This window comes from Borostomias antarcticus (genome assembly GCF_949987555.1).
Source record: "Borostomias antarcticus genome assembly, chromosome: 21".
Classification (NCBI taxonomy): Eukaryota; Metazoa; Chordata; class Actinopteri; order Stomiiformes; family Stomiidae; genus Borostomias; species Borostomias antarcticus.
Window position 1 is genome coordinate 5701368 of NC_140254.1, and position 27602 is coordinate 5728969.

At 44.1% G+C, this 27602-nt stretch overlaps 4 protein-coding genes across 4 annotated transcripts; 1 reads left to right on the top strand and 3 right to left on the bottom strand.

Moving 5' to 3' along the window:
- Positions 1 to 430: 430 nt before the first annotated feature.
- ddah2 (DDAH family member 2, ADMA-independent) lies at positions 431 to 4206 on the top strand (the record flags this gene model as incomplete). The annotated part of the gene is made up of 5 exons (XM_084454791.1): positions 431 to 727; positions 1122 to 1310; positions 3202 to 3321; positions 3686 to 3829; positions 4090 to 4206. The coding sequence occupies 5 exons, from the start codon at positions 431 to 433 to the stop codon at positions 4204 to 4206; spliced, it is 867 nt and encodes a 288-aa protein (XP_084310917.1).
- Positions 4207 to 5087: 881 nt separating this feature from the next.
- Positions 5088 to 7767, bottom strand: rps5 (ribosomal protein S5). Its single transcript, XM_084454795.1, has 6 exons — positions 7713 to 7767; positions 6858 to 6966; positions 6318 to 6527; positions 5939 to 6067; positions 5406 to 5504; positions 5088 to 5205 (listed from the first exon to the last, which is right to left on the bottom strand). The coding sequence occupies exons 2-6, from the start codon at positions 6963 to 6965 to the stop codon at positions 5137 to 5139; spliced, it is 615 nt and encodes a 204-aa protein (XP_084310921.1). The 5' UTR covers position 6966; positions 7713 to 7767; the 3' UTR covers positions 5088 to 5136.
- A 311-nt stretch (positions 7768 to 8078) lies between these two features.
- On the bottom strand, positions 8079 to 15720 carry ppt2b (palmitoyl-protein thioesterase 2b). Its single transcript, XM_084454790.1, has 8 exons — positions 15375 to 15720; positions 14407 to 14560; positions 12026 to 12121; positions 11702 to 11809; positions 11458 to 11541; positions 11155 to 11239; positions 10919 to 10973; positions 8079 to 9831 (listed from the first exon to the last, which is right to left on the bottom strand). Exons 1-8 carry the CDS (start codon positions 15549 to 15551, stop codon positions 9688 to 9690), a joined length of 903 nt encoding a protein of 300 aa, XP_084310916.1. The 5' UTR covers positions 15552 to 15720; the 3' UTR covers positions 8079 to 9687.
- Positions 15721 to 16112: 392 nt separating this feature from the next.
- On the bottom strand, positions 16113 to 25960 carry cratb (carnitine O-acetyltransferase b). The gene is made up of 15 exons (XM_084454786.1): positions 25574 to 25960; positions 25105 to 25323; positions 24739 to 24857; positions 24281 to 24334; positions 23824 to 23989; positions 23275 to 23449; positions 22245 to 22335; positions 21940 to 22027; positions 21728 to 21828; positions 21439 to 21558; positions 18976 to 19098; positions 17699 to 17834; positions 17541 to 17603; positions 17223 to 17360; positions 16113 to 16867 (listed from the first exon to the last, which is right to left on the bottom strand). The coding sequence occupies exons 1-15, from the start codon at positions 25622 to 25624 to the stop codon at positions 16664 to 16666; spliced, it is 1848 nt and encodes a 615-aa protein (XP_084310912.1). The 5' UTR covers positions 25625 to 25960; the 3' UTR covers positions 16113 to 16663.
- Positions 25961 to 27602: the final 1642 nt, after the last annotated feature.

Genomic DNA, 27602 nt, shown 5'->3' on the forward strand with positions numbered 1-27602 from the left:
CTGACTGAATATTTACAAACAAGCTCCATACCATTCAGCTATAACAACCCTAAAGAACGTTGTCCATCTTTCTCTCCCCAGGGGACTAATCCGAGTGTAGCTCCACGTCTCTGGGTCTGGACGGGTGCAGTGAAGTAGCTGCTGATCACCAGAGTGAAGAGTGTTCCTGAGTAAATTATCAACCTGGACAAGAGGCTTCCTATAGAGTTGCTGCCTCGCTCAATCACATCCCTTTAAAACTCGCGATCACACCCCTCTGTCTCTCAAGCGGTTTGGGAACACACACACACACACACACACCAGCATTTTCCACTCCCTCCCATTCATCTAGTGGCCGAATACACTGTCTGGGGGTGGCAGAACATTATTGTTCCAAGACAGGGTTTCACGCCTCCTCATACACATTAACAGACACACACACACACACACCATGGCCGGCGTGTGCCCTTACGGCCGCTTCACTCACGCCGTCGTGCGGGGCATCCCCGAGACCTTTGGGAAGGCGTCGGACGGGTGTGACGGCGGGGAGAACGGCGTGGACCTGGCCAAGGCGCAGCGGCAGTTCGGCGTGCTGACGGGGGCGCTGCGGCAGAAGGTGGGGCTGCAGCTGATCGAGATCCCCCCGGACCCCGAGCTGCCGGAGAGCTGGAGGCTGGAGGACGTGGCCGTGATCCAGGGAGACACGGCGCTCATCACCAGGCCCTTCGCGCAGCTGAGACGCCGAGAGGTAGGCCACACGGAGACGGACATATATAAAGCGGCGGTGAAAGTCGACCCCCTCATCTCACGTTACTTTTGAGCTTATTCCAGCGCGGCGGATTACATTTCATCCATGTGCATTAGAAGAGCTGTATTCAGCATTGATTTACAATAGCGCACGGTACATTAAATCAGTCTGACTTTGTAAAGCTTACAGAAAGATCTGACTCCTGAATTTATAGGAATTCTGATGAAAGATGTATCTGAAAAAAGGAGCGATTGTATATTTCCAACATCACTGCAACTATGTAAAGAGCACACCGATTTATACAGTGCTTGTACATCTATGACTCCAACCCCCAGTCTCTCATCTCCCCACGCTGTGTGTGTGTGTCTGTGTGTGTGTGTGTGCGCCCCGCCAGGCAGAGGCAGTGAGGAGGGTGATGTCGGAGCTCAACCTGACGGTGGTGGAGATGGGGGGCGAGGAGGGGGGTTCCGGGGGGGCCACTCTGGAGGGCAGCGACGTCCTCTTCACCGGGAGGGAGTTCTTTGTGGGCATCTCCTCCCACACCAACCACCGAGGAGCCGAGGTGCTGGCCGACACCTTCAGGGTGAGCATCGGCTGTGTCTGTCTGTCTGTCTGTCTGTCGAGCTCTGTCTGTCTGTCTGTCTGTCTGTCTGTCTGTCTGTCGAGCTCTGTCTGACTCCTACCATTGCTGGGAAACATGCATTAAAATCAGAATCTTATCCAGGGGTAAAATGACAATGCCAGAGACAATTATCTATATTCCTGCTCACAATTATCTATATTCCATATCACTGATTCATATCACACTGATTCGTATAACACTGATTCATAGTCCAGCGTTGTTCATCTCACACTAACGGTTATTTAAAAAAAAAAAAAACAGTCCACCTGACTGAGGGTGATTTCACAGTCAGGATTCAGCGACGGTCATCTGGTTCTGTCTGTGCCTGAGGGTCAGCTTCCATCCAGAGGGTCCATATGTTGCAGCCAGGGGTGAGCAGGTGGTGGTTGTGATGATGCACCGTGGGCTTTATTTCTCCCGACACAAGGAAGATCAATGGCGACGTGTGATTGGTCAGTGATGGAGATCATTCAGGAAGGTTTGACACCCCCCCCCGCCAACACCAGCCCCATCCAGAAGTGCTGATTACCGCTTCCCTCTAAGTGCATTTCTGGCCTGTGTGTGTAGAGTTCACTCTTGTACAGGTGTGCGTGTCTGTGTGATGGATACTTGTTGATGAAAGGGAGCGATAGGGAGATAAGCGGTGGACACGAGGGAATGAATGAGAGGAGCTTTTATTCGCTTCAACCTTTGTACTCCCTACAGCTGAGGACAGGATGTGAAATTTCAGCCGGCGGTCCAGTTTCTGATGTGTTGTTTGAGTATCAGAAGCAGTTCAGGGCTGTAACCTGTTGCATTTGGATATTCGGTGTCACGCGGGGCGTGGCATGCAAAACCCACGTGTAGTATGAGTCTGCTGTCTGCTCGCACTACAAAAGTATTGGTTTAACTTGCAGTATTCCAGTATGTTACATGCCCTTGCCCTACTCACAACATTTCCTGCCACTCTATTACATAAAGATCAGTAATATTAGCTAATTAATGCTGCTCATTACTCCGTATACACCATCGGGCCTCCGCTGTAGTGAAGAAGATACATTCTGGACCTCAAAATGTTCCTCTAGGTTTGATTCGTCTAGTCTGTGACAAAATCGTCCCGGAGACTAATGGTGCGTTCGTTTATAACTTGGAGGTGGCAAATTGCGACTTGCTACTAGGAATGATTAAATAAAACATTGCATGAACTCGCACTTCCTCGTCGCAAATTCGGATATGTTTCTCAGCCCCCATTTGCTCGAATGCACTAGATATAACTAGGTAACTGTGATATAATGGTATATAGCTCGAATGCACACAGGTTGGAGGTAGGTATTTTGCCACTTGCGACTTGCCACCTCCGACCACAAACGAACGCACCATAACGCTCTTTTGATCAGATTTATTGCAAGCTTGCATGTAGTGTAACCCCCAGAGAGGTCAAAATACAAAGATACATTCAGAGAGTTTCCTTTATAATAAACAAGTGTGAGCTCATGCATTGTCTTATCTTGGTGAAGAACCGCCCCATTCGATTCACATAGTTCTGGGCGCATTACCAACTCTGCCCTTCTGCTCATTAAAATCTTCTGTAGCCTCAAACGTTGCTTCCTGTCTGCTACATCTTCCCTAACCTTATTATATTGCTTGGTCCTATCTATGTTGTACTTTCTGTGTGACCTATCGCTGTTTGCACCTGCGCGCACAAACACGCACACACACAAGCAACTCTCAACATTTATTTTAACTGCTTCTTAGGCCTTTTGGCCTCTATCAATTCTATACAGCAAAAATACAATAAAAATAAATGTGTTGCCCCCATCTCCTTGAGTAGCTACCAGCTCCTGCCCTAACCACCGTCTCCCTCCTCCTCCAGGACTTTGCCGTGTCCACTGTGCCAGTGTGTGGAGGCGCTCGTCTGAAGAACATTTGCTCCATGGGAGGCCCTGACACCATCATCATCAGCAACACTGATGGGGCCAAGAAGACGCTACGGGTGAGTGTGTGTCTGTCTTTCAGACACTCCCATTAAGACCCAATTCTACTGACCAGACAGCTGTCCCCGACATGCACACAGTATCCGCAGATGATTGATACCTCTGGCCTCATCAGGCTTTAGTGAACTCTTCTGTGAGTGTGCAGAGCACCATTAGAACCACATTAGCCGGGTCTGTGCGTTCCACACAACTGGAGGTATTTGGCTCTTTTCCATCTCAGACTGGGTTCCCACAGGGCTCCTAATGCGATCTGCAGACTCTGGCTGCTGCTGTTGTCTCTCTAATCATGTTATACTGTGTGTGTGTGTGTGTGTGTGTGTGTGTGTGTGTGTGTGTGTGTGTGTGTGTGTGTGTGTTCCATAGATGATGGAGCAGCTTACTGATCACCACTATGAAGTGCTTACCGTCCCAGAGGCTTCGGCAGCCAACTGTGTGTACATCCGGGGCCCGTCGAAACTGGACTATCTGCTCCACCCCCCCACTGAGGAGTGCCCTGAAAGCGTTCCTGTGAGTGGATACTGCTGCTATCGGTCGCATCATAAAATAGCAGAAAACAAACACATTAATCCTACATGTCTTTAAAAAAAATAAAAAAAATTAGGTCTACACGGCTGATATAGTGGTGAGTGTTGAAATGGTGTCATAAAATACAGAACAGCCATTTTCAGCATAAAAAGCCTGGCCAACAGCTGTTACCGTAATACCTTGGGTGACAAATGGGCAGTGAGGAAGCATACCCACTCCCCTTTTCCTCCCCCTCTCTCCAGGCCTTCCAGAAGCTGACGGACTACACCCTCCTCCCCACGGCCTGCAGTGAGGCCTTCAAGCTGGGAGCGTCGCTGTCCTCCTTCTGCCTCCTCATCAACAGGAAGCCAAACTTTTGAGCTCTCCGTTTTTGTCCACACTACATACTAGACGCATAAATGTGGACAGAGCAATGTTCACATATCATGAACATTTGTCAACTATGGAGGTTCCACGTGCTGCAGTCTGGTAGCTCCTGTTGAAGTCAGACTGCCTCCTAGTGGCCTGTTTGATAATGCAGAGTGATAATTCAGAGGCCAGCCTTGTATTTGCCATCTCACACAATCACATTTTCTAAGCCATTACCTCCTAAGGCATCAAATAAATTGCATATGCGAACAACCTATCATAAGTTTAAGTTCACATCCTGGCACTGTCAACACAAACTGAAACCATGTACCTTTGAGCTCTGGTGGATAAATGGTTTGCACAGAACTACACTGCTCAAAGAAATTAAGGGAACACTTAAAAATCACAGATCTCAAACAAAATATTCCAGTTGAAAATCTTTTGGGTTACATTGTGCCATTCCATTGATTACATTGTGTAATTCGTCAAGAACAATGTAAGAACGATCAATGGAAACAAATCATTAACTCATTAAGGGCTTGGATGCAAGTGTTCCATTCATGTTTGAGCAGTGTCCATTGCAGTGCTCTTTCACACCATTACTGCAATGTTATTCACAAACCTCACGTTAGTCACAATATTCAACATTGTGTGTTCTTCTGGTTCCTAACGACCACATGTGGAGATGCAGAAGTCAAACAAGTGAACGCTATTTGTATGTACATTGTCATACTTCAACTTTTGTGTATGTATGGAGTAGATGGAAATCCAAATAGTAAAAGGGAACCACTTGTCTTCAACAGTGAGCCAGTGTCTTCCTTCAACAGTGAGCCAGTGTCTCAGACTATCATAACTCATCAGAAAAATGGAAAATTGGAAAAGGACACAAAAGGAAGATTCAAATTTATTTATTCGGTTTTTTTTTAGAAAGCGACGACACATTAACGGTTGGACTTGGCCACTCTCTCCAACTCGTCCTTCTTCTTGATGGCATAGGAGTTGGATGAACCCTGAAGAGCAACAGACAAAAGATAAATTAGAAACCCAGAAATATAGCATGATGACCACAGTCAGTAAACAAAAGAGGATGGCCTGGATGAAAGATGTGTTCTTCATTGTCACTAATGTCTAGTAGCCAACTATGAAGTTTGAGTGAATTCTCTTTTCAATGGTCAAAATACATTACACTTCCTTTTAGCCCAGGTCTCACCTTTGCTGCATTGATCAGCTCATCAGCCAGGCACTCGGCAATGGTCTTGATGTTCCTGAACGCTGCTTCTCTCGCTCCTGTGCACAGCAGCCAGATGGCCTAAGAAAAGAATACAGATGTCAGTAGAAGTTAAGAACCAGATGTTCTAGAACGAAACAATCATGGTGCCATTATGACAAGGAACGAAACGTTTTGCGTAACGAAGAACCGATGTGTCTGAGTTGGTGATTGGCTGGGTCACGAGAGAGACTACAGCCAATGAATAAGCAAAGACGGTTACTCTGCGAGCACTCTAGCACACCAGGCCAACAGGGATCTGTCAAGGCGTGACTCTAGCCTCGCTTGCATACACATTACACGCACACAAAACTACAGACATCTGGGCATTTATGGTCAGTTCAGAACCGATATGAACCAAATTATGCTTGACAATACCCACAGGAACATGCTTTTACTAAAGGCTGCAAATCTAGACCGCATGCCCAGGTAGAGAAGAGCCAGGTGTGTGTAGCCGTTTAACGGGCTGCCGTTACCTGGTTGACTCTACGCAGGGGAGACACGTCCACAGCCTGCCTCCTCACGGTACCGGCGCGACCGATACGGGTGGAGTCCTCACGGGGTCCGCTGTTGATGATGGCGTTGACCAGCACCTGCAGAGGGTTCTGGGAGCAGGAGAGAGGGGGCAGTCTGTTAAACAGAAGATACTCACATGGACTCTCAGGGACTCTCAGGTCTCGCAAGAATAGGTGCCGCAAGGGAGGTTCCTTTCTTCCATCGAGGAACATCTCTCCAAACACCCACAGTCTACATAGTGTTCGGGAAACCCTGACAACTGCCACTTTTCAGGGCTTTTAGAAGTTTGCAAGTCACTCCCATCACGACTACCATCAGCGAGAGGCTCATGCTACACACCTCTCCAGTCAGCAGGTGGATGATCTCGAAGGCATGCTTGACGATGCGACAGGTCATCAGCTTCTTGCCGTTGTTGCGGCCATGCATCATCATGGAGTTGGTGAGACGCTCCACGATGGGACACTGGGCCTTGCGGAAACGCTTTGCGGCGTAGCGGCCTCCAGAGTGTGGCAGGTACTTGGCGTACTTCTCTTTCACTGCAATGTAATCCTGGATGAATGGGGAAAGTGCCATCAATTCTCCATTGGTTTGGTGAATACACTTCATGAATGAAGGGTTCAATAGACAGAACACCGTTATTCCAATTGTTTCTGAGCTGGTGATTGGCTGGGCCACGAGAGACTACAGCCAATGAATATGCAAAGAAGTTTCCTCTGCGAGCACTCTAGCACACCAGTTACAATGGGAGTGTACAGGCGTGACTCTAGCCTCGCTTACATGCACAAGCAATTAATCTGACCATTTTGTAAGAAAAAGGATGATTGACGTTACATGTAGATTTTCACTACACACCATCTATGGATGACCGTCTGTCCTTACCTGCAGGGAGATGTCATTGATCTGGACATCATCGGTGCTCCATTTCCCAAACAGCTTGATCTCTGGGCTCTCGGCCACTGCTGGGGCAGTCTCCCACGACTCGGTCATTCTGGGAGGGAACGGGAAATTTGCGTCAGGAAATGTTACAAATAATTTCTAAAAATACATTTAATCTGAAATGTTAATCTGAAGTGTTAATCATACAGACTGGCAAAGGTATTGAGCCAGGAAGGCAGCCCCATTGGCAGGTTTAATGCGGGGTAATGTTGGCTAGCTCGACTGCCAGACTGCCCCAGCTAATTCACAAGCTAGTTTAGCCAACTCACAGAACACAAAGCAATCATAGGAAAGGTAGCTCGCTAAATAGCAGGATAAAAAGGCTCCATTAAGGGACCCCTGATAACATGTACTTTGCGATGCAAGGCTAGGCCCAAACAGAAGCCTGCATAGCGTTACGTTAACTAGCTACGCGTGTAGGATAGCTAGTGCTAACATTCACTAGCTTCCACCGGCCAGCACATTGCTTGCTAACGGCAATAAGCCACGTCCGATGTCAAATTAAAGTTAGTTAATGAAGAATGCGCATATGTCCATTGTTTAATAAAAGCCTAAATCGGAGGAATCCATGAACGGTGTGATCTCCAAGCGGAAGCTAACATGCGCTAGCCACACAGGCTAGCGCTCTCCTCCTCAGAGGCTTCTTGTGCATTTCGATGCGTTAAACCATAATGTATCTAAATAAATAACGAATTGCTGTTAGTTCGTAACAAACTACATAACAAGACACGCAATTTGAGTCGCCAAGAAGCATTTTCGCGAAAATTTCAGGGACAAAACGGTGGATTTTTCACTCACTTGTGTTTGCTGTCCTGCACCACACTTCTCAGAGACGGAAAAGGGCCTTCTCAGGCCGCGCACGCGCATATCCAACGAGCCGGAAGTTGAGGGTCCATCCGGTTTGCATGGATCTTATGGAATTGTAGTCCGTCCATGTCGCAGCCATTCTATTGACTCAGAATCATGCTCAGAATGCACTATATCAGCGCCCTGGCCCGCTTAAATCCTAAATGTAACAGGACCATAATTCATGTTATTAAATACACCTGTTTACTCTGCTTTGACGTGTCAAAATGGCGGATTTGAAAAAGGCCAAGAACATGGTAAGAAAGCAAAATAAATACTAGTTTGTTATTATTTTTTTTATTGTTGACACGTTCCAAAATGACAATGGGCAACATTTTTCAATGTACAGTAAAGATTCATATACACTATTGATAGTTATTTTTTTTTCTTTTATTTCAAAATAGAAATTGTAAAGCACATTGGTAAATTGGCTGCCGTTGTACAGGCCAATGAGATAGGAACGCATCGATAATACTATAGTCAAATATAATAAGTGAGTCTGAAATACAATTCACATCCCTTCAGTAATTCCCAGTTAACAATATTATTTTAGAAACTGACATAATCCAAAACGGGCAACAATATTAAAATATGTATACATAATACTGCAATGAAGTAGACAATTTAAAAAATATTTAAATACAATATATAACAATTCCCCCATATCCCTATCATGGTAAGCTTCTGGTTCTAAATCAACCTTTGTGCAGCGCTCACTACTCACTCATATTGTAACTTAAAAAGTCCTTTCACTTTAGTCCAAACCCTTTTTTCCACCATAATAAAAACACCCAGCACATCCACAATATCCCAATTAGTTGAAATGAACCATTTTCTCTTTGACCAAGACAGACATGGTAAGCTTCTGGTTCTAAATCAACCTTTGTGCAACGCTCAACTACTCATTCATATTGTAACTTAAAAAGTTTTTACTTTAGTCCAATCCCTTTTTTTTCTGCCATAATAAAAACACCCAGCACATCCACAATATCACAATTAGTTAAAATAAACCATTTCCTCTCTGACCAAGACAGACAGACAAGAGGTTTGAACAAACACCCAAAAATGTCTAAATGCAATGAGGAGGTATGTCACTTACAATATACTCAGTGGACAGGTTCATACTAACATAGCACTGCCTCTCTTCACCCTTCCCCACCTCCCCTGCAGCACCTCTCCCTCTTTCTTTCCAAACTATCATTCCCTTTGAATTCAAATCCTCTTTTTCTTTAACCTTTTCATCCTCACCCCAATTTAACCCAGTCACTGCAGGCAGTGTGTCAGAGCACTTTGGTTTTGGAGTCATCATGGAACACTGAGACACATGATAACATTCACACTACTTAAGGCATGATTCTACTTCTGTGGTCAATGGGTTTTGTGTTCTGTTCTGACAGAAAGGTTGACATGTTAGAAACACAGGGAAACACTACCCCCTTAAAAATAATGTTTTTAAAAAATGCACCAATGAGATGAATGGGGCAGTGGGTCCGCTAATGTACAGGATATCACTCAGGCACTGTTGTGTGGGAGTTAAGTGGTGCAGTCGCTTCGATACTTGACGTGTGTCAGTACGTCCGTGTGTGTGTGTGTGTCCGTTTGTAGCATGAGATTTAGACCAATCAGGAGCAGTCAAAACCATTGCACACTAGCAGAGGGCAGTAGAAATTGCCCATAAACCTGCACTGCTTACTTCACCTGGGTGTGATTTTGAGGTATATGTGGACAAACGCAAACACACACAACCACACAAACACGATGTGTGTATGTATATGAGAGAGTCACACTAGTGCAAATGGAGTTTCACAGACAGTGGAAATATGAGCGCATATCACACTGCAGTGACAGGTTTTGTGTGTGTGTGTGTGTGTGTGTGTGTGTGTGTGTGTGTGCGTGCGCGCACGCATGTTTGTTGCGGTCCTTTGCCCTAGATGAGCCACTTCTCAATGCAGTTGGCATAGACTGTCTCGTTGGAGTGCCACTTGACATGCTCGACTCCAGCCATGGAACACTGGACCAGGTCTCCACGAGCGTTCAGAGTCTTCAGCCCAAAAACATCTCTCAGATACAGCTGGGAAAGGGAAAGACGGTTCACAAAATAGTTAAACACAATGACACTGGACATCCTGTGTGCATCACATAACCCTTGGCTAGGTGCAACAAACATACTTAATAACCTCAATACGGTCTTGCTTAAAGGTATAATATGTAATATGTGGATTAAAAGAAACATTTTTTCAAAAATAATACATCCATAGGGCTTTGCGAAAGCTGCAGAGTAAAAGTATTGTTTTTCCATAAAAAATTATATTTTGTCTGAAATTATTACATTATGAAATTTTGACGGCCTGACAATGACACTCTGTTGATATCATACCAGCCAATAGTATTACAGCGTTGGTACTGCGCGCTGGGTTGCCAGGTACTATTCTAGCTTCACCACTGAGATTAGCAGTAGCCAGCAAACATACTTCGATGAATTAGCAGCATTATAGATGTTGGTTAGCATTAAGTGTGTGTGCGACTATAAAACGGCAGGTTTTCCGTCCTCTTCCGCTCACTCTTTTCAGCTAACCTTTGGTAAAATGGGTGAGTTTTGTCATCCTGCTTCTCCGCCTGAGCCCCAGCGAACCGTGCGATACGAATCTCAAAAGCTCAGTGACCGAAGAAGGAGCAAAAAGTCAGATAAATATCGGGCCAGCCTTTGCTCGTTGGACGGAGTTTATGGAGTTTCATGGGATAAAGTCGCATGGTGACATGGCTACTTTTCTACTAGACCGGTAAGCTAGCTAACTAGCTATCGTTATCTTTCTTGGAATCTGCATAGCCAGACCTAACGTTATCTCCACACTACAGCATCTAATGTAACTATTTACATGGCACTCTGAAATACTTGATTGTGATTACTGATTAGTGTAACGTTATGTTCCTCTCGGAGTGAAGATCTTATCACAGTATGACTGAAACAGTGCATTCTCTGGCATTTTGGCAACCAATACGTTGTGTTGTTGCAGTTCTTATCTTAAGATGGGGGAAATAATCCACATACTACATATTATACCTTTAAATGTGCGATGACTGCAGATTCACCTGAAAGCAGGACACAGTCCTGGGTTGTATGACACACAGCTAGATCAAAGATCATAAGCTTTACTTACATCTTGATTCTTCATCTCCACAACCGTCTCATTGTCGTCATAGAAACCGAATTGACTAAAAGACACAAAGCAGTGAGGGGTTGACCTTTTGGGGGGTTATCACACAGACACAAGCTCACTAGGAAAACATACAACAAGGCTGAAAGAAGTCAAAACACAGTCTCTACTTAGAACTTAGGAGTTCTGAGATATTTAAACATTCCGAGAGACAGCGCAGGAAGTACAGTACAGCTCACCTGGACTGCCAGGGTGTGATGACACCATCATCGGGCCCACCAATAAGCACCAGCCTCTTGATCTGCAGGAAGTTCTTCTTCCACACTATGAACGAAAGAAAATATCCCATTCTCACCATGTAATGTCTAACACTGTCTGACACCACATATACACTGACACTGCACAACCAGCATCAGATGCTATCACAAACTGAAGATGTAGACAGTGAACTGGCACACACACCATAGACAAACAGATGGACAGACACACACACACACACGCAGATATGGATGGACAAGTTTCACACAAGCAGTATTTCTGACCTGTGGTATTGGGATTTGGTCTCTCGCTGTTCAATAAAGCCAGATAGTCACTGCTGTTTATGTACATGTCCCTGTGATGGGGGTCTTGAGGAGAAAAACAAATGTTAAAACAGAGGCAAATTGTGTGTGCTTCACTTCCTTATTAAACCTATCCTATCAAACATATCACATTGCTCCCATTAGTGAATCAAAGTGTAGTATGAGAGTCTAATCTGAAGCCTGGTATTGCTCATTCCCAGCCCACCGTTCCAGTAGTTGCAGATGGAAATCCTCTGTCCCACGGAGGTGTAGCAGAAGTGGAACAGGTTGGACTTCATGAACTGAGGAAAGAGGTACTTCAGGTAGTCTGTGTCTGAAAAGACAACACACAAAAAACAAAGAAGATGATCAGTTGAGGACTCATACAATGCTACACTGACTGGTGGTTGATGGACCGGGTTACAAAATGGCCAGTGGTATATTGTGGTTGTTGTCTTTACTGTATAGACCAACAAGCAACACATTCCCATTTCCATATTGTTGACATAAAGGCATAATTTTGACATAAATCTAGTCCAATGGAACGAACCTCCATACTGGCCAGCCTGTGGTGAAGACAGAGAGATGAAGGTGTGGACATTGTGGTCAGGGAGAGTGGACAGGATCCCCCTGCAAATAAGCCCCCCTGCAACAGAGTACAGTTACTACACAGCGTACTGTGCATTCCAGTCACATCACTGAAACAAAGCCATGTGCAGCTGAGCTGACGGCCTTGAGTCGTAACGGGAAAAACACCTGTGTTACTTTAAGATGCAATTTACAGGTGCATCCCAAAAACTTAGAATATTGTGAAAAAGTTCATTATTTTCCGTAATTTAAGTAAAATTTTCTCTCTCTTGTGTAATGGCTCTAGATCCATTACACAAAGTGAAATATTTCAAGCCTTTTTTGTTTTAATCTTTATGATTGTACAGTTTGTTCAGTATGCTCATTTATACACTCAATAATTGGTCCGGGCTCCTTTTGCACAAATTACTGCATCAACGTGGAGCATGGCATGGAGGCAATCAGCCTTGAAATATTTCACTTCATGTGTAATTAATAAAATATTAAAGTTTACCTTTTTGAATTAAATTACGGAAAATAATTAACTTTCCACAATATTCAAATTTTCTGAGATGCACCTTTAAAAAGTGTAGGCTGGGAGATACCCTGTCCCCCCCTCATATGCAAAAGACTTGAGCAATTCACACAGAAACTCTGAGTTTGAATTCTAACAGTTGATGGCTGGGTACTGTAATGAAGGCACACTTTGTTATTTTCACATTTATATTGTACACATATTGACTTATAGTTTGCACAGCAGGTGTGGTGTGTGGCTTTGAACTAAATGTATATGCTTGTTGTTTAGGTTGCAGTATTTATTGTTTGAGAGCAACATCTATTTAACTGTATGCATTTGATATATGTAGAATGGCAGGTTAAAGGGGTAGTATGTTGAATGTCATTAAGTACACCCCTTGACGTTGGTACCCAGTAGCATCCAGGTTAATTACTAGGGATGTCCCGATCCGATCCATGGGATTGGTATCGGGCCGATACTGGCCCAGAACGCTGGATCTGGATCGGATCGGAAAAAATAAAAAAGCTCTGATCCGCGCTCCGATACACACGTCACAGTCGTGCGCCGCACATTAATCTTCTAATCAACTGTGTGTGGGGAAAAAGTAGGCTAACGTTACTAGGCAACGTTACTAGCCAGTCGCATCAATAGGGGATATCTGCAGGTCGCATGCAAAACTGTGGAAGGAAAAATGTCAGCGGTGTCGGAATATTTCACTCTGCCAGAAGAAAAAAGTGTAACAGCTGAATGCAAAACTTGCAAGTTAAAAGTCTTTAGGGGTGGCAGCATTGTATAAGGACACATTTGGTCACTTAGCACTTTAAGTACTGTTTTGCATTTGAATGCTGTTTGAGTACTTTACTGTTACTTGAATAAAGGGCCATATTTAATATCCAACTTTTGCTGTTATTTATTCAGGAGTAAAATAAATATTGGATTGGTATCGGTATCGCTGATACCCAAAGCCCAGGTATCGGTATCCCTATTAATTACCTGTGGCAGAGTATGTAAGGCTGCCAGTTTTTATCTGACTCTGCTGTTGGTAGGACCCTGGAGAGCTGCTCACTGCCATGCCTCTCACACGTCAAACTGCTTTCTGTTTTTGTCTTGGCACGCCATTTTTGTGGTTGAATAAACACCTTTTTGTTGCACCATACCGCCTCTACCTCTTTTGCTGTGAATCCACCTGCTAATTGGGTCAAGCCTAACAGGCCCAAGTCTTTTCTTCTCTTCACCCTCTCTTTTCACTCTTTTCTTCTTTGCCCTTTCTTCCTTGGGCTCTCTCCTCGAAGGCATTGGCCACGAGTTCTCTCCCTCTCTCTCTCTTTCTCTCTCATCACAAAGGTAGAGTCTGGTAGGATTTTAACTTTTAATTTGTAGCATGTGTGCCAATTGAGTTGATTTAACTCAATTGCAATGTAATAAATAGACATTTGATCTAACATTACTTTGACCATTTTTGCTCTAGTTTACCCATAATCAACTGGTCTTTGCACAGATTTTTATGTAATCTAAAATGGAGTCGGATAATCAAGATTTTTGTTTTGGTAATATTAGCCTTATACACACTCCAATTTACCCTTCCTTTATAAGGCTTGTTTTGGTTCTATTACCAATATTAAAAACTCTAGTTTTGGAGCAATCGGTGTATTACAGCTACAGTTTTTGGAGACCCAATATATAAACCCCATACAAAAGCAACGGCAGTCAATGGGTTTAAAACATCCCCATAGTCATATTCTACCGTACTGAAGAAAATCATTTGTGGCTTAAAATAAAAGTCAGTCAGTAGTCGTGACAAGAGTATCCTCACGTTTTACAGCATACAAATGCACAAATGCACACACCTTGAGAGTAGCAGATGAAGTGAACCCCATCTTCTGCATTTTGCATGATGGGGTAGATGGCAGCCTTGAAACCCTCCACTTGTTTCCATAGTGGCTGGAGGCTGGCACTGCGGTCGAACAGGTCAATAACCGTTACATTGGTTCCTGGGTGAGACTGTGTATATGGGAGAGAGAGGAAGTGAGATGTTAATAGTCAGCTTGGAAACTGTGTGCTGCTCAGTAACAACACAGGCTTTTTTCCCAATGTGGGAAAAATAAAAAAAATACTCCTCAGAATTTCCTTGGCAATACAGTGTTAGCAGTAGGCCTATGTAAAATAGGTTGTTGTTGCTGAATATATTGCCTTGGAAGATTTGGAAATACCTTATGTGTGTGCTGCCTAGCAAAACTATCCTTTGGAATGCATAACCAAGGTTACTAATTAATGAAAGACACGTAGAAAAGACGCTGGTTCCTATGAGCACGTAAGAGTCTTGAGGGCCTTCCATCTTGTTTGATGTGACATTCAGATGCTCTGGTTTCAGGCTGAAGATATCCGTTTACACATCCGCTGTCTAAGGGTTAACTCAAGATATTCTTGATTCATATCTTTATATGCAAAGCTTAAAGTCAAATAACTCCCCAAGCACACTAGTTGTTTTTATTTTAAAAAGATGATGCAGAAATGAGTGACTGCAGGGAAACCAAGCTCATGGAGAGATGGTAAACATCAGGAGAAACATCACAAGGATGGTAAATGTCTTGCTGTCTCAACATCCCCATTTGTAATAGGCTAGTAGTAGAAAAGAACTTCGCTGCATCACCAACACCAATCCTAACGACATCTTTCCCAGTAGGACCTAGCCTACATTATGAGTTTCAGTATTGCAGCACCACAAAAGTAGTGTGTGACTTCGGGTTGATAGATACAACAAATAACAAATAACACAACACTTGACGGATGCATTTAGCTCTCATTTCAAACTGACCTGATTGATGAAACGCAGCAAATTCACAAATTCGCCGGAGCTGTCGAACAAGCCATGGACTATGACCACGGGTTTGTAACTGATAACGGCGGCCACAAGACACGCACCAAGCAGCGGCCACAACAACCAGGTCGCCCCGCTCTTTCTTCGACTCGAAACAGAAGAAGCCCCTTCCATTGTAGGCTACTGAATTAGCACATAAAATGTAAAATATGAGACTACAAAATATATAAAATGCAGCGGGATCAGGTTAAAATGTTGTTTAAAATGCTGGTATCTTTCCATATACAAAAACAATATAAAACTAATTGTTTTATAGACAGAAAAATACTGTCTCCATAGATAGTCTACATGGCCCCAATGCTCTAATTGTAAAAAGGAACAAATCCTGTTTGCATTGGCTGTAGTCTATTTGGATTCCTGGACCGACTGTTTTGTCACAGCTGGTGCTTTTTGCCGAGGGTTGCGTTTGTTCCGGTGAGATACAAACGTGTGCGATTGTGCATGAAGTCACTTCCTGTTTCGATTACTCGTCACAGAATGATTGATTTTAATGATTAATCAATCTTTATCTGGCATACTTACTTTGATCAATAATCAATCTTTTTCTGGCATAGTAAATATAATGGATATATGCGATTTTGAACGCAGCTCGAGATGATAGGGGACATTACGAAATTGGGTTTCCAAAAAAGCAATTTTCACCAATCACATTATAACCCAGGCCATCAGATTTTATTGTCAAAGAATTCTGACACAGAACAGGACACATCATTTCCAAATTAATTCAGCATAACATTACAAAAGTATTTAGAAGGGAGGCAATATGCAGTCCTGTGAAAGTCCCCAATATAAACATTTGGTCCTTTCAGGTAAACTACAGTAATCCTCCCATAGCCTACATATTAGACTTTTGACCAACATTCCCATTGACTGCCAAAGCAGTGCAGTAAACAAGAGGCCCATTGCTTTAATCCAAATGGTATTCGATACCAAAATCATCTCATAAAAGAAGCATGATCTCATAAAAAGTACTTAAGATTAATGAACTAAGTCTGTGAGACATTAGGAGTAGGCGTATGCTGTATACTTTAGGCACTTGAAGTTTTGCTTTACTTTCACCTTCTTATAGTTCAACTAGCATCTTTATAGCAGTAGCATAGCAAACAAAGCACAGCAAAGAGGGCAGATTAATCAGAGGTCAAAACATTAGCATGCCAGAAATGTTGTTTTTTCAGTCGGCATGGCAGCTCTAACAGATTTTGTAAAAAATCCACTTGGCTCTTGCTCTACACAGCTGGCTGTAGCAGGTCCTGGAGATGACAGAGGGTGCTGTCCAGGGTGAGAGCCAGAGTCTCGGCGTGAGTCTCCTCGCAGCAGTTGAAGGCCGTTATGGAGAAGTGGACATGGTCTGACTGCGGGTTGTGACACACGGCGTAGCCGTCGGGGACGAGTGGTCCGAAACACATCACACTGTCTGTGTTGGAAGGCACCTGCACAGCAAGCGCAGGGTGGGAGGAGTGGAGGAGAGACAGGAGGGAGAGCTGGGTGTTCAGTTTCACACAAATAGCAAACCAAATATGCATCTGTGGTTTCTAAAGCAACGACACTGAGCTCCAATGAGGAGATAACCTGTGTTTTGCAAGTGACCTGAAAGTATTACAACATCTTAAACAATGTCTTAAAAATTAGTCATATTGTTGATCAAGTGATATAAGGGGAGCAGATCAACAGTTGGAAACTCCACCTCAGGTGAGCTGTAAACTACCGCAACTTGAGTTTATCACAAAGCTCTCCCTTCCACTCTGGGACTTGCTAAATAGTTTGTGGTTGTGCTATATACTGTACCTGTCCAGTTCTGAGTTTCCAATGGGTGGCAAGCCCATACGCTGTGTCCATGAACAGTCTGGGCAAGCTCATACCCTCTCCGATGGCCTGCAGTTTCAGGCCCAGCAGGTGGTTGTCGATGGCCTGTCCTTTGAGCGCCTGAGCAGAAAAAGAAAAAAGGATAATACAAGGAAAAAAAAGGGTTGGGGAAAGATAAAGTGATATAATACAGAAAAAAAGTGTGGTTCAATTGCAATAATCTCTTTCAAATTAAATAATCTATTTCAAAAGAATGGGAACTGTAGTGGTATTAGTGCTTCTTTCTGTTGTTATGGTTACCTGATCAGTGAGAGCAGTGTAGGCCTCGACAGCTTCTCTGAGCAGTTCCAGCTTTGCCTCCCTCTGAAAAACACGATATAGATACAGCATGAGAACACAGAGCATGTCCATAGACACAACGATAGAGGTTTTGACTGGGTTTGAGATCCGTCCCTCACCGAGACCGTCGGGTTGTCGAAGGCCTCCACAAAGCGCAGGGCCTGGGTGGTGGGGGAGCGGATGTACTCTGTGCGTCCTCCTCTGAACATCCGCTGGGAGATGATGTCACAGGAGCAACACACCTCGCCGTGAACTCTAACGGAGCAGGGAGCAGAGGGGTGAAAATACAGGAGGGACCGTGTGAGGTCAGGTTTGGGACCGTGCGAGGTCAGGTTTGGGACTGTGAGAGGTCAGGTTTGGGACTGTGAGATCAGGTTTGGGACTGTGTGAGGTCAGGTTTGGGACTGTGTGAGGTCAGGTTTGGGACTGTATGAGGTCAGGTTTGGGACTGTGTGAGGTCAGGTTTGGGACTGTGTGAGGTCAGGTTTGGGACTGTATGAGGTCAGGTTTGGGACTGTGTGAGGTCAGGTTTGGGACTGTATGAGGTCAGGTTTGGGACTGTGTGAGGTCAGGTTTGGGACTGTGTGAGGTCAGGTTTGGGACTGTATGAGGTCAGGTTTGGGACTGTATGAGGTCAGGTTTGGGACTGTGTGAGGTCAGGTTTGGGACTGTGTGAGGTCAGGTTTGGGACTGTGAGGTCAGGTTTGGGACTGTGTGAGGTCAGGTTTGGGACTGTGTGAGGTCAGGTTTGGGACTGTATGAGGTCAGGTTTGGGACTGTATGAGGTCAGGTTTGGGACTGTGTGAGGTCAGGTTTGGGACTGTGTGAGGTCAGGTTTGGGACTGTGAGGTCAGGTTTGGGACTGTGTGAGGTCAGGTTTGGGACCGTGTGAGGTCAGGTTTGGGACTGTATGAGGTCAGGTTTGGGACTGTGTGAGGTCAGGTTTGGGTTTTTCCACATGGACTAACAGCAGCATAAATAAATAGTAAATTGTGTAATTTGTAATTATTTGTAATCTTTAGAGCACATCACGTAGCCGGCAGCAACATTTCACTGTATATTGCGCACTGTACCATTTACATGTGATAAATAAATCTGAGAAAATCACAATGTCACCTTTTTATTTTTTATGTCAGTCACAATAAATATGAATGTAGATAGATGGGTACTTTATTGACATCGTGTAATTCTCAGTAGTCAGACCTTAATTGTTCTTGTCTGGCACAATGGAACCAACAGGCTGTCCTCAAACATGCAAAGACTACCCACCTGGCATTGCAGGCAGACTCACAGATTTCTAATAGTTTTTTGACCCAGTAATTACTTACACACAATAAATGCTAACTGCCTGTTATGCTATGCAGCTGAGCGCCCAGTGTGATGTCTATGTGCTGACCTGTAGTAGGCCAGCTGGAGAGCCACCTGGATGAAGGCGTTGGGGCTGAGCTTGTGCTGTTTGGGCAGCTCCTTCCCAAACCTCTGGAAGTTGAAGCACTTTATATCCAGGTCGTTGATCAAGCTGGCGGAGAGAGTTACACAGAGAGTTGCATTCAATTTAAATTTATAAAAATTATGCCCCATAAAATAAATACCTGTTCAAGGCCGTATTAATACCCACATGCATCTCTGCTCTAATGCTCTTGGAAAAGGCTAGAACCACTAAAAACAGTGCATCTGGTTCTTGTGCATATGAACAAGTCTAATGTATCTGTCATGTCCATATCAAATAAAGTTAACTCATATGCAGCAATACTGATACTCAATGGCATTGACCCAACAACTGATTTATCTCATATCGGTTTTGTCCACATGGTGGCAGCACTGAGTATCTGGGCTGCAGAACTGTGTGTGTAACATGTAGTTCTTTTTGCGGTATGTCTAACATGACCCTAAAACAGAGACCGTAATTTCACTGATCACTCATGTATTGAGCTAGATCTACATTTTCATCTGGCACAATGTCTTTACAATGGAAGTGGATGGGGCCACGGTAAACACGAAAAGGCGTAGTGTAACGGGAAGCTCATGGTTTAATCTTACTTGGTCTCAGTATGCTGTCCTGTGAAATGTAGGCTATTTGCAAACCGAATGTGGAAACAGTTACAATTCGCCCGCACTACCACTGTAAACCACTACCACTGTAAACCACTACCACTGTAAACCTCTGCCCTGCTTAGGCTGTAGAGAGGACACAGTCCTCTGCGGGGCAGAAGTTTATAGTGGTCGTGCGGTCGGTGAAATAGTTCTAATAATAATAATAATATAATAATCTTTAGATGCGCGCTGGAGCGTATGCGTGCTGGAGCAAGTGGGGAAGCTATTTCGTTTCTAAAGACGTTTCTAAAGATCATATTACAGAGGCATGTCAAAAACCACAACAAGCCCTCGCTCTATGTAAGCACAACTAGCGATTCATAAAGACAGATTGATGAAAACAACCGTTTCGCGGCAGAAAATAGATTTTTTAGAAGCTGCATTCTCAGTGCCCCGTCCGCCGCCATTACATGGATATACTTGGCTCGCGCTGGATTTTAAATTTCTTCTACAGGCCTCCGAATTACACCAAAGTTATCTCGGTGAGTGAAACATCTTATAATATGCCGTAAATAAGGTCCAGGTTGTCAAGAACGAGCATTCTCCTTTAAACCATGAGTTTCCCGTTTTCAGTAAAAACAACACATTTTTGCGTTTACCATGGCACCGTCTACTTCCATTGTAAAGAAAGTTGTGCCAGACGAAAATGTCGATCTATCTCAATATGTGAGCAATCAGTCAAACTATGGGCTCCATGTGTCAGGTTCATGTTAGACATACGGCAAATGGAGCCAAAAATGCTTTTAAGTGAGCAGAGGTGGTCAGGGAGGCAGGCAAGACCAACTAGAGCATTATTCCGACTGTGTTTTCTCAAGGTTACATCCACAAAGAGGGGAGAGATAATCATGTTTGCATTCCAGTGGCCCATGTTGGCTCGCCTCACTTATATTCCAGCTATGAGGATGTCATATGAAAACACCTGCTGTACTGAGGAACAGCAAATACCTTTTCTTACAACTTCACCCTGACCCACTTCCCTCAGCACTTAGTACTCTGTCAAACTGACATGTATGCACATTAACCAACCAAGCAGTTTACGAGATAATATTAGCGGGGTAAACCAGGTCTGTGTCCTAATACCAATACTAATAGTATTATATACTACACAGTTTAGTACGTACTATTCCATGAAAACATGTTTAGTATAAGAGATCATTCTAGAATACTATCTGCGAAAGTGACAGGAATTGGGTACAGCTCGCATACACTTCATGGTTACAACAAGATTGAGCTAGACAGGCAGTGTTTATATGTGTGGTATTTATTCAGCTTGGGAAATCCTTTTACTGGCAGGGAATTGCTCCTTTTTGGGGGAATTTACTGTCAGATTGTGTTCAGACATAACGTAGGCTGGTACTGTCCACTGACAAAAAAAAAAATAAAAAAATCCACAGACATATTTAGCTACCATGTCCGCAAACCTAAGCTAGGTTGCCAAATCACTGTCTCCTCAACGTCCGCCACCTTGGCTGATAAATTACTGACCAGAAACTGCACGGTGACGTATCGCTACATTTCACTCAAATCGCCATCTTGTTTCCGGAATAGTATCGTCTCTATGCATACTAGATTTTGCGGGGAAAAGTAGTATAGTTCTGTGGATTTACAGTATACTCGATTTTTCCATACCACAACACTTTTTATGTAGTATACTAGAAATATGTAAAATATAGTATGTACTATGGCCTTAGTATGGGTATTCGGACACAGCCCAGGTCAACCAGTGTGCGTGCATGCGTGTGTGTACTAGGGTGTAAACACTCACATATCCAGGTTCTGCTTGGCGTGCTCTATGTCCCTCTTGATCTCGTGGTCGATGTGGAAGTACAGTTTCTTGGGCATGGGGAGAGGGATCAGTGGAGCTCGCTTTGGGTCAGGTTTCTCACTGCAGTGAGCGGCGACAGTACACATCACCGTCTGACTTAAACAATGTTTCGTCCCATTTCAAATGTGCACTGGCTGGCTTAAGTGTGCAGATGTTTTCTCTTCTACCGCCCCCATGTTGTCTCCCTCCAGCGCCCGACCCCTGATCCCCCGTCCCTGCTGTTTCTTACCAGTACTGCAGGATGTGATCCAGGAGCGTTGCTATTGGGGGCCCCTCAGCCGTGGCGTGCTCGTACAGGAGCCCCCAGGAGCCGTCCTCCCCCACCACGAACTAGGACGATCGGGGGGAGCAGAGGGACAGACAGGTTCATTCAACAGCCCGCCTACACAACACTACAGATTAGCATAAGGGATTGATGCCATGTGATGCTGCTCCGCCCACCTGTAGTGTCTTGTCAAACCAGCGGTTGCCGCTGTTGGAGTAAGTCCCGCCCCCATGCAGGATTTGGGCGGCCATGCGACTGGAGTACCTGTATAGAGATATCTGATCAAATCAGTTCTGCCTGACTAACTGCAAAGCAAAATGGGATGAGCTGAAGGACCCAAGATGGCAGGCCTTCTAGACTCTACAGTACCAATAGACATAAGGAGATGGGGAGAGATTACACTAGAGAGAGAGAGAGAGAGAGAGAGAGAGAGAGAGAGAGAGAGAGAGAGATGGGGGTTAAAGGGAACATAAGGTCATACTTGTCGTCTGATATCCTCATGACAGGAGAGTCCAGACATAAGTTGAAAAGTCCCTTCTCAATCACTCGTACCGACTCCTTGTTCAGCTTGTCTGGGACACAAACAGGGAGGGAGGGAGGCAGAGACAGAGAGAGAAAGATGAAAGGACAGGAGTAGAAATGCTGAGTGAGCCGTTACTCTTCTAAGCCTCTACTGCCATCTCTGCAACCACTGTGTCCACTGTATACCTTTGATCAAGCCTGTGTCTATTGTATACCTTTGATCAAGCGTGTCTATTGTATACCTTTGATCAAGCGTGTGTCTATTGTATACCTTTGATCAAGCGTGTGTCTATTGTATACCTTTGATCAAGCGCGTGTGTCTATTGTATACCTTTGATCAAGCATGTGTCTATTGTATACCTTGTGTCTATTGTATACCTTTGATCAAACATGTCTATTGTATACCTTTGATCAAGCGCGTCTTTATTGTATACCTTTGATCAAGCGCGTGTCTCTATTGTATACCTTTGATCAAGCGTGCTTACTATCTACCTTTGTCAAGTGCATGTCTGTCTACTGACTACCTTTGATCAAGTGTGCGTATGTCTACTGACTACCTTTGATCAAGTGTGCGTATTTCTACTGCCTACCTTTGATAAATGTGCGTATGTCTACTGACTACCTTTGATCAAGTGTGCGTATGTCTACTGACTACCTTTGATCAAGTGTGCGTATGTCTACTGACTACCTTTGATCAAGTGTGCGTATGTCTACTGACTACCTTTGATCAAGTGTGCGTATGTCTACTGACTACCTTTGATCAAGTGTGCGTATGTCTACTGACTACCTTTGATCAAGTGTGCGTATGTCTACTGACTACCTTTGATCAAGCAGGGGCCTACTATACCTTCAAATGTGTGCCTAGAGTCTGTATACCATTGATCAAGTGTGTGTGTGTGTGTGAATTGTATACCATTGATTGTGTGCGTCTACTCTATACCATTAATAAAGCATGCATGTCTACTGTACACCACACTACTGTACTCTACCTTTGAGCAGGCGAGTGTAGGCCTGGCCCCAGGTGTGGCGGTGCTCGCTGGACAGGATTCCCATGGGCTCCTTGTCCGTCTTCCAGGACTGCGACCTGATCCTGAGGAGCTGGCCGTGGATCTGGCTCTCCGTCATCCTGGAGCCGTCGCTGTTGTACACCTCCAGCTGGAAGAACTGCGGACGCACGACAGGCAGTGAGGACCAGACGCAATGACAGAAGGGCTGCGTTCCGAATCGCATACTCCCCTACTATATAGTATGCCAAAACAGGATGTAGTATGTCCCAATACATAGTATGCCACATGCAGTATGGCAAAAATACCAGCATGTCCTACTACATCCGGTTGTATTTTGCAGTATGCAAGCCAGCAGGCTGTGTGTGTGTGTGTGTGTGTGTGTGTGTGTGTGTGTGTGTCTGAATTCTGGACTGCGCCTTTGGTTCGAGGTGAGCACTACAGCTACCGGACTGCAAAGATATTTGCTTGGCTGTTCCCTCCCGTTCTATTCCGGGACTTGCCAACGGGTCACGCGTCGCGAGGCCAGCACACCTGGTAGTTCCTGACCACGGTGATGTGCGTGGGGGAACGGCGGGAGCGGCCGTGGTGGACGACGTGGTCGTGTTTAGGACCCGGGATCCTGCAGGAGGAGAAGAGGAGGGGGAAGAGCTCCATGCACAGAGGCTGGCCGCGCATGTACTCCACTGGCAGGCGGCCACTGGCGCAGAGATGGAGATATCCGGGGGAGGGGGGGTGAGAGGGCGTATGTGAGAGAAATGGGGGGGTGTTGAGTTTAGTACAGATACAGTTACTAACAGTACGTGATGGTAAATTTAGGCTGGCTTCATAAACTGACACTGTTAAACCTATAATAGCTGTGACTGTACAACAAAAGTTAAACATGTTGATTCAACTTTTGATTATTACATTCTGTAAATGTGAAATTGTTTAATGTTGCAGGACTGTGCTTGTGTGGACTATATTGGTCTTTATGTGAGAAGAGACTCACGTGTCCACTTTGGCTTTGAAATCCAGTACTGCCGCAATCAGCTTGGAGGCAAACCTAGGTCAAAGCAAAGACCGTATGTAGGAATAGTATTTTACATTGCTTAAAACTCTGGCCTCTCCAAGGGAGTTGAAAGAGGCGAGGACAGAGGACGCGAGGAAACAAGGAAAGGTGTTTGAGGTTGGACAACACATGCAGAGGTTCACTCCTCTACATGCAGAAGGCTTGTAACCTTTCACTGGGAAAATAACTAAAGCAAACTCACACAGCTGAAAATGCTTAGTGATTTACCACCCTGTGTGTGTGTGTATGAGAGAGAAAGTGTGTATTGTATGCGTGTGTGCCTGAATAAAATCTGATGAACGCATCTAGATAATCCCAACTGCTAGGAGGAGTGTGTAGAGTCAGCAGGCTTCTCACTCTGGCCTGGCCCTCGTGACTGTGCTGCCAGGGTTACTCACACTAGCTGGCCTCTCCACTCGGAGAAGTCCCGTTTGGGAAGGGAGATGGCTGGGTTAGAGTGGACCGGCAGGGGCTCTCTGCTCACCAAGTACACCCACTGCACCCACCAGTCTGCTATCTGAAAGACATACACAAGAGTATACACACACGCACACGCGCACACACACACACAGAAGCACACGCCACCAGCATAACAGACTATTTCAGACAACTGTCAGAAAGTTATCCATATTCCACTGTCCCATGAAGACACATATGTTCCTTTGACAGTTGTCTGTCCTATACCCAACCCTAACAGTCTCTATGTGTTTGTAACTACAAACATTTCTACTTGTGTAATATTTCCTTTTGTCTTATTTCTGTACCCAGTTGTGGCTGTGTTTGGCTCTCTTCTCCAGATCCCTTTGTAGCTTGGGACCGAGATCTTGGGCAAACATCTGCACCAACTTCCTGGTGTGATCGAGCTCTTCTGGGGGCAGAAGGGGCTCCAGGGCTTGCAGGTAGCCCTGCAAGGTTTGTCTCAGAGGGGGCACTGGCTGGGCGGGCACAGAGGAGAACAGCTCCTCCTGTCTGGACACCCGCACCTAAAGAAGACCGCATGCATGGAACGTGTCACTAGGCACGTCCACATACAGCAGTGTTTATAGGCAAAACCAACAACCAGGCTATGGTATTAGGCTATTGCTATTGATATCAGGCAAGTGATATCAATATTGAAGTTGTGCAAAAGAAGGGAGGTGGGAGAGTGAAAAAGAAATGTAAAGCTACTACTAGCTAGCACTTTGCTAGCTAGCCCAGCCTAGACAGCTCTAAAGTTTCAATGTAAACACTCACCCGAGACAGCAAATCCTTGCATGTTCTTGGAGGTATTTTCCTCAAAATCATCTCACTTTACTTCCAACAGGAGGGTCAGCACTGCAGATAAACCTTTCCGGTGACTTTGCAAGCTTGCCAGTTTAAGTTTAGATACTTACCAGCGTCAAAAATGTAATGGGAATGGAAATCAAAAACGTTCTCGTCGACCAAGAAAGTTCTTGGCTCAGGCTTTGACATGACATAGCATTACAAAGCCATTCGTCAATTCTACAAAGAACTAATGGTTGTGATAGGGAACGTTAGCTCGCCATGGAAGCAATTAACCAACTATTTAGCTAACTAAAAACCACGACACGTGTCGTCGAATGTTTCCGCAAGCCTGCACCTCAACTCTCAACAGCCACCCAAAACGTTGCCCCGCCTTATTTGTGCAGACAGTTTTCCACACACCACAAGGTGTCACTCAAGGTCGTGATCGTTGTACGTATGATTTTTATTTATTTATAGCCTTTATACAAAATACACAAAATATACAAAATCTCGCAGGAAAACAATAACATTCCGGGCACATTACTGTATTTTGAAAAAAAGGGTACAATATATACCATATAATATATGACTATATATTATATTATAGTTACAATCTTGTAAGCAAATAAAAAATGAGTGTACATTTGGTAAGCTACATCAATACTTGTGATTTTTATTTGTAATGGTTTTAGTATTTTTACTACACAAGTTGTAGTTGTACCTATAATTTGACCTTGTAATTTATATTTTGTGTTTGTACTTTTAAATTTTGTACAATGTAAAAATAGCCTATTTTTCACGGTTTCAACAGTCGAGATACGATCCTCATTTTACCAATGCCACATTTCACAAATAAATAAAATACAGCATTCACTCTACTTACAAACTTTTGGAATGGCTTTTGCACTCCCCCGAGTCAAAACAATGCCCAAATTATTTTGTCCCTGAAAAGATGACTTGTAATTTGCCCGTGTATTCTCCTGCAAGCACAACTGTCTCTTTACAGATTGAACAACACTAGTACAGTAGTGGATCGGATCGCTGATTACAACTACACATTTACAAGCCAGTCGTACTTTGAACCTGTTTAGGGAGAAGGGTCTGATCGCAGTCCGGGGTCCCACCATGGGGGTCGCGTGAGTGCCCCCGGCGTGAGGTGACGTCACGAAGTCGGCGCAAGTGGAGAGGAAAGACAAAATGCAGTATATGGAAAATTGTATATTCATAAATGTAAATGGACTGGAAAGAAACCGCATATTTAACATTTCAAAGTAGAAATCAGTTATTATATTCGCACACTAAGTGGACTACAGAACAGTAAAGCAGTGAAATCTATAGATATTTGTAAGGCCTTAAATGTATGCATTTGATTTATGTGCTGATTTAGATTGTTAGATACCTCTAACGTTGTTTGTGCTTTGTCTAATTGTATACATGCGTTGTTGTTTTGTATACATGTATTATTGATGTTTATAAAATAAAATAAACTTTAAAAAAAAAAGAAAAAAAGACCATCGCTCGCCGTTCGTTCAACACGTGTTTGTTCAACACTGGCTTGTAAACGTGTAGTTGTAATCAGCGATCCGAAGCTGTTGTCCAACCTTGTGCTTTCAGGAGAGTTTTGATTTGATTTGAAACATTTATTTATTCAGGGAAGATGTTTGAGAGCAAGCTCTCCTTTCCAACATCTCCCTGATTACATACAAAATAACACATACAGTACAAAAATACAAAAATAGAATACAGTTGCACGGGTTGCATTACAAGTCATCCTTTCAATGACAAAATAGGTTTGCCATTGTTTTGACTCGGGAAGTGCAAAAGCCATGCCAAAAGTAAGTAGAGTGAATGCTGTATTTTATTTATTTGTGAAATGTCTCGTTGGTAAAACGAGGATCGTATCTGTAAAACGACTGTTGAATCCGTGAAAAATATTTGTACATGTGCAAAATTTCAAAGTACAAACAATATAAATTACAAGGTCAAATTATATGGTACAATTACAACTTGTGAAGTA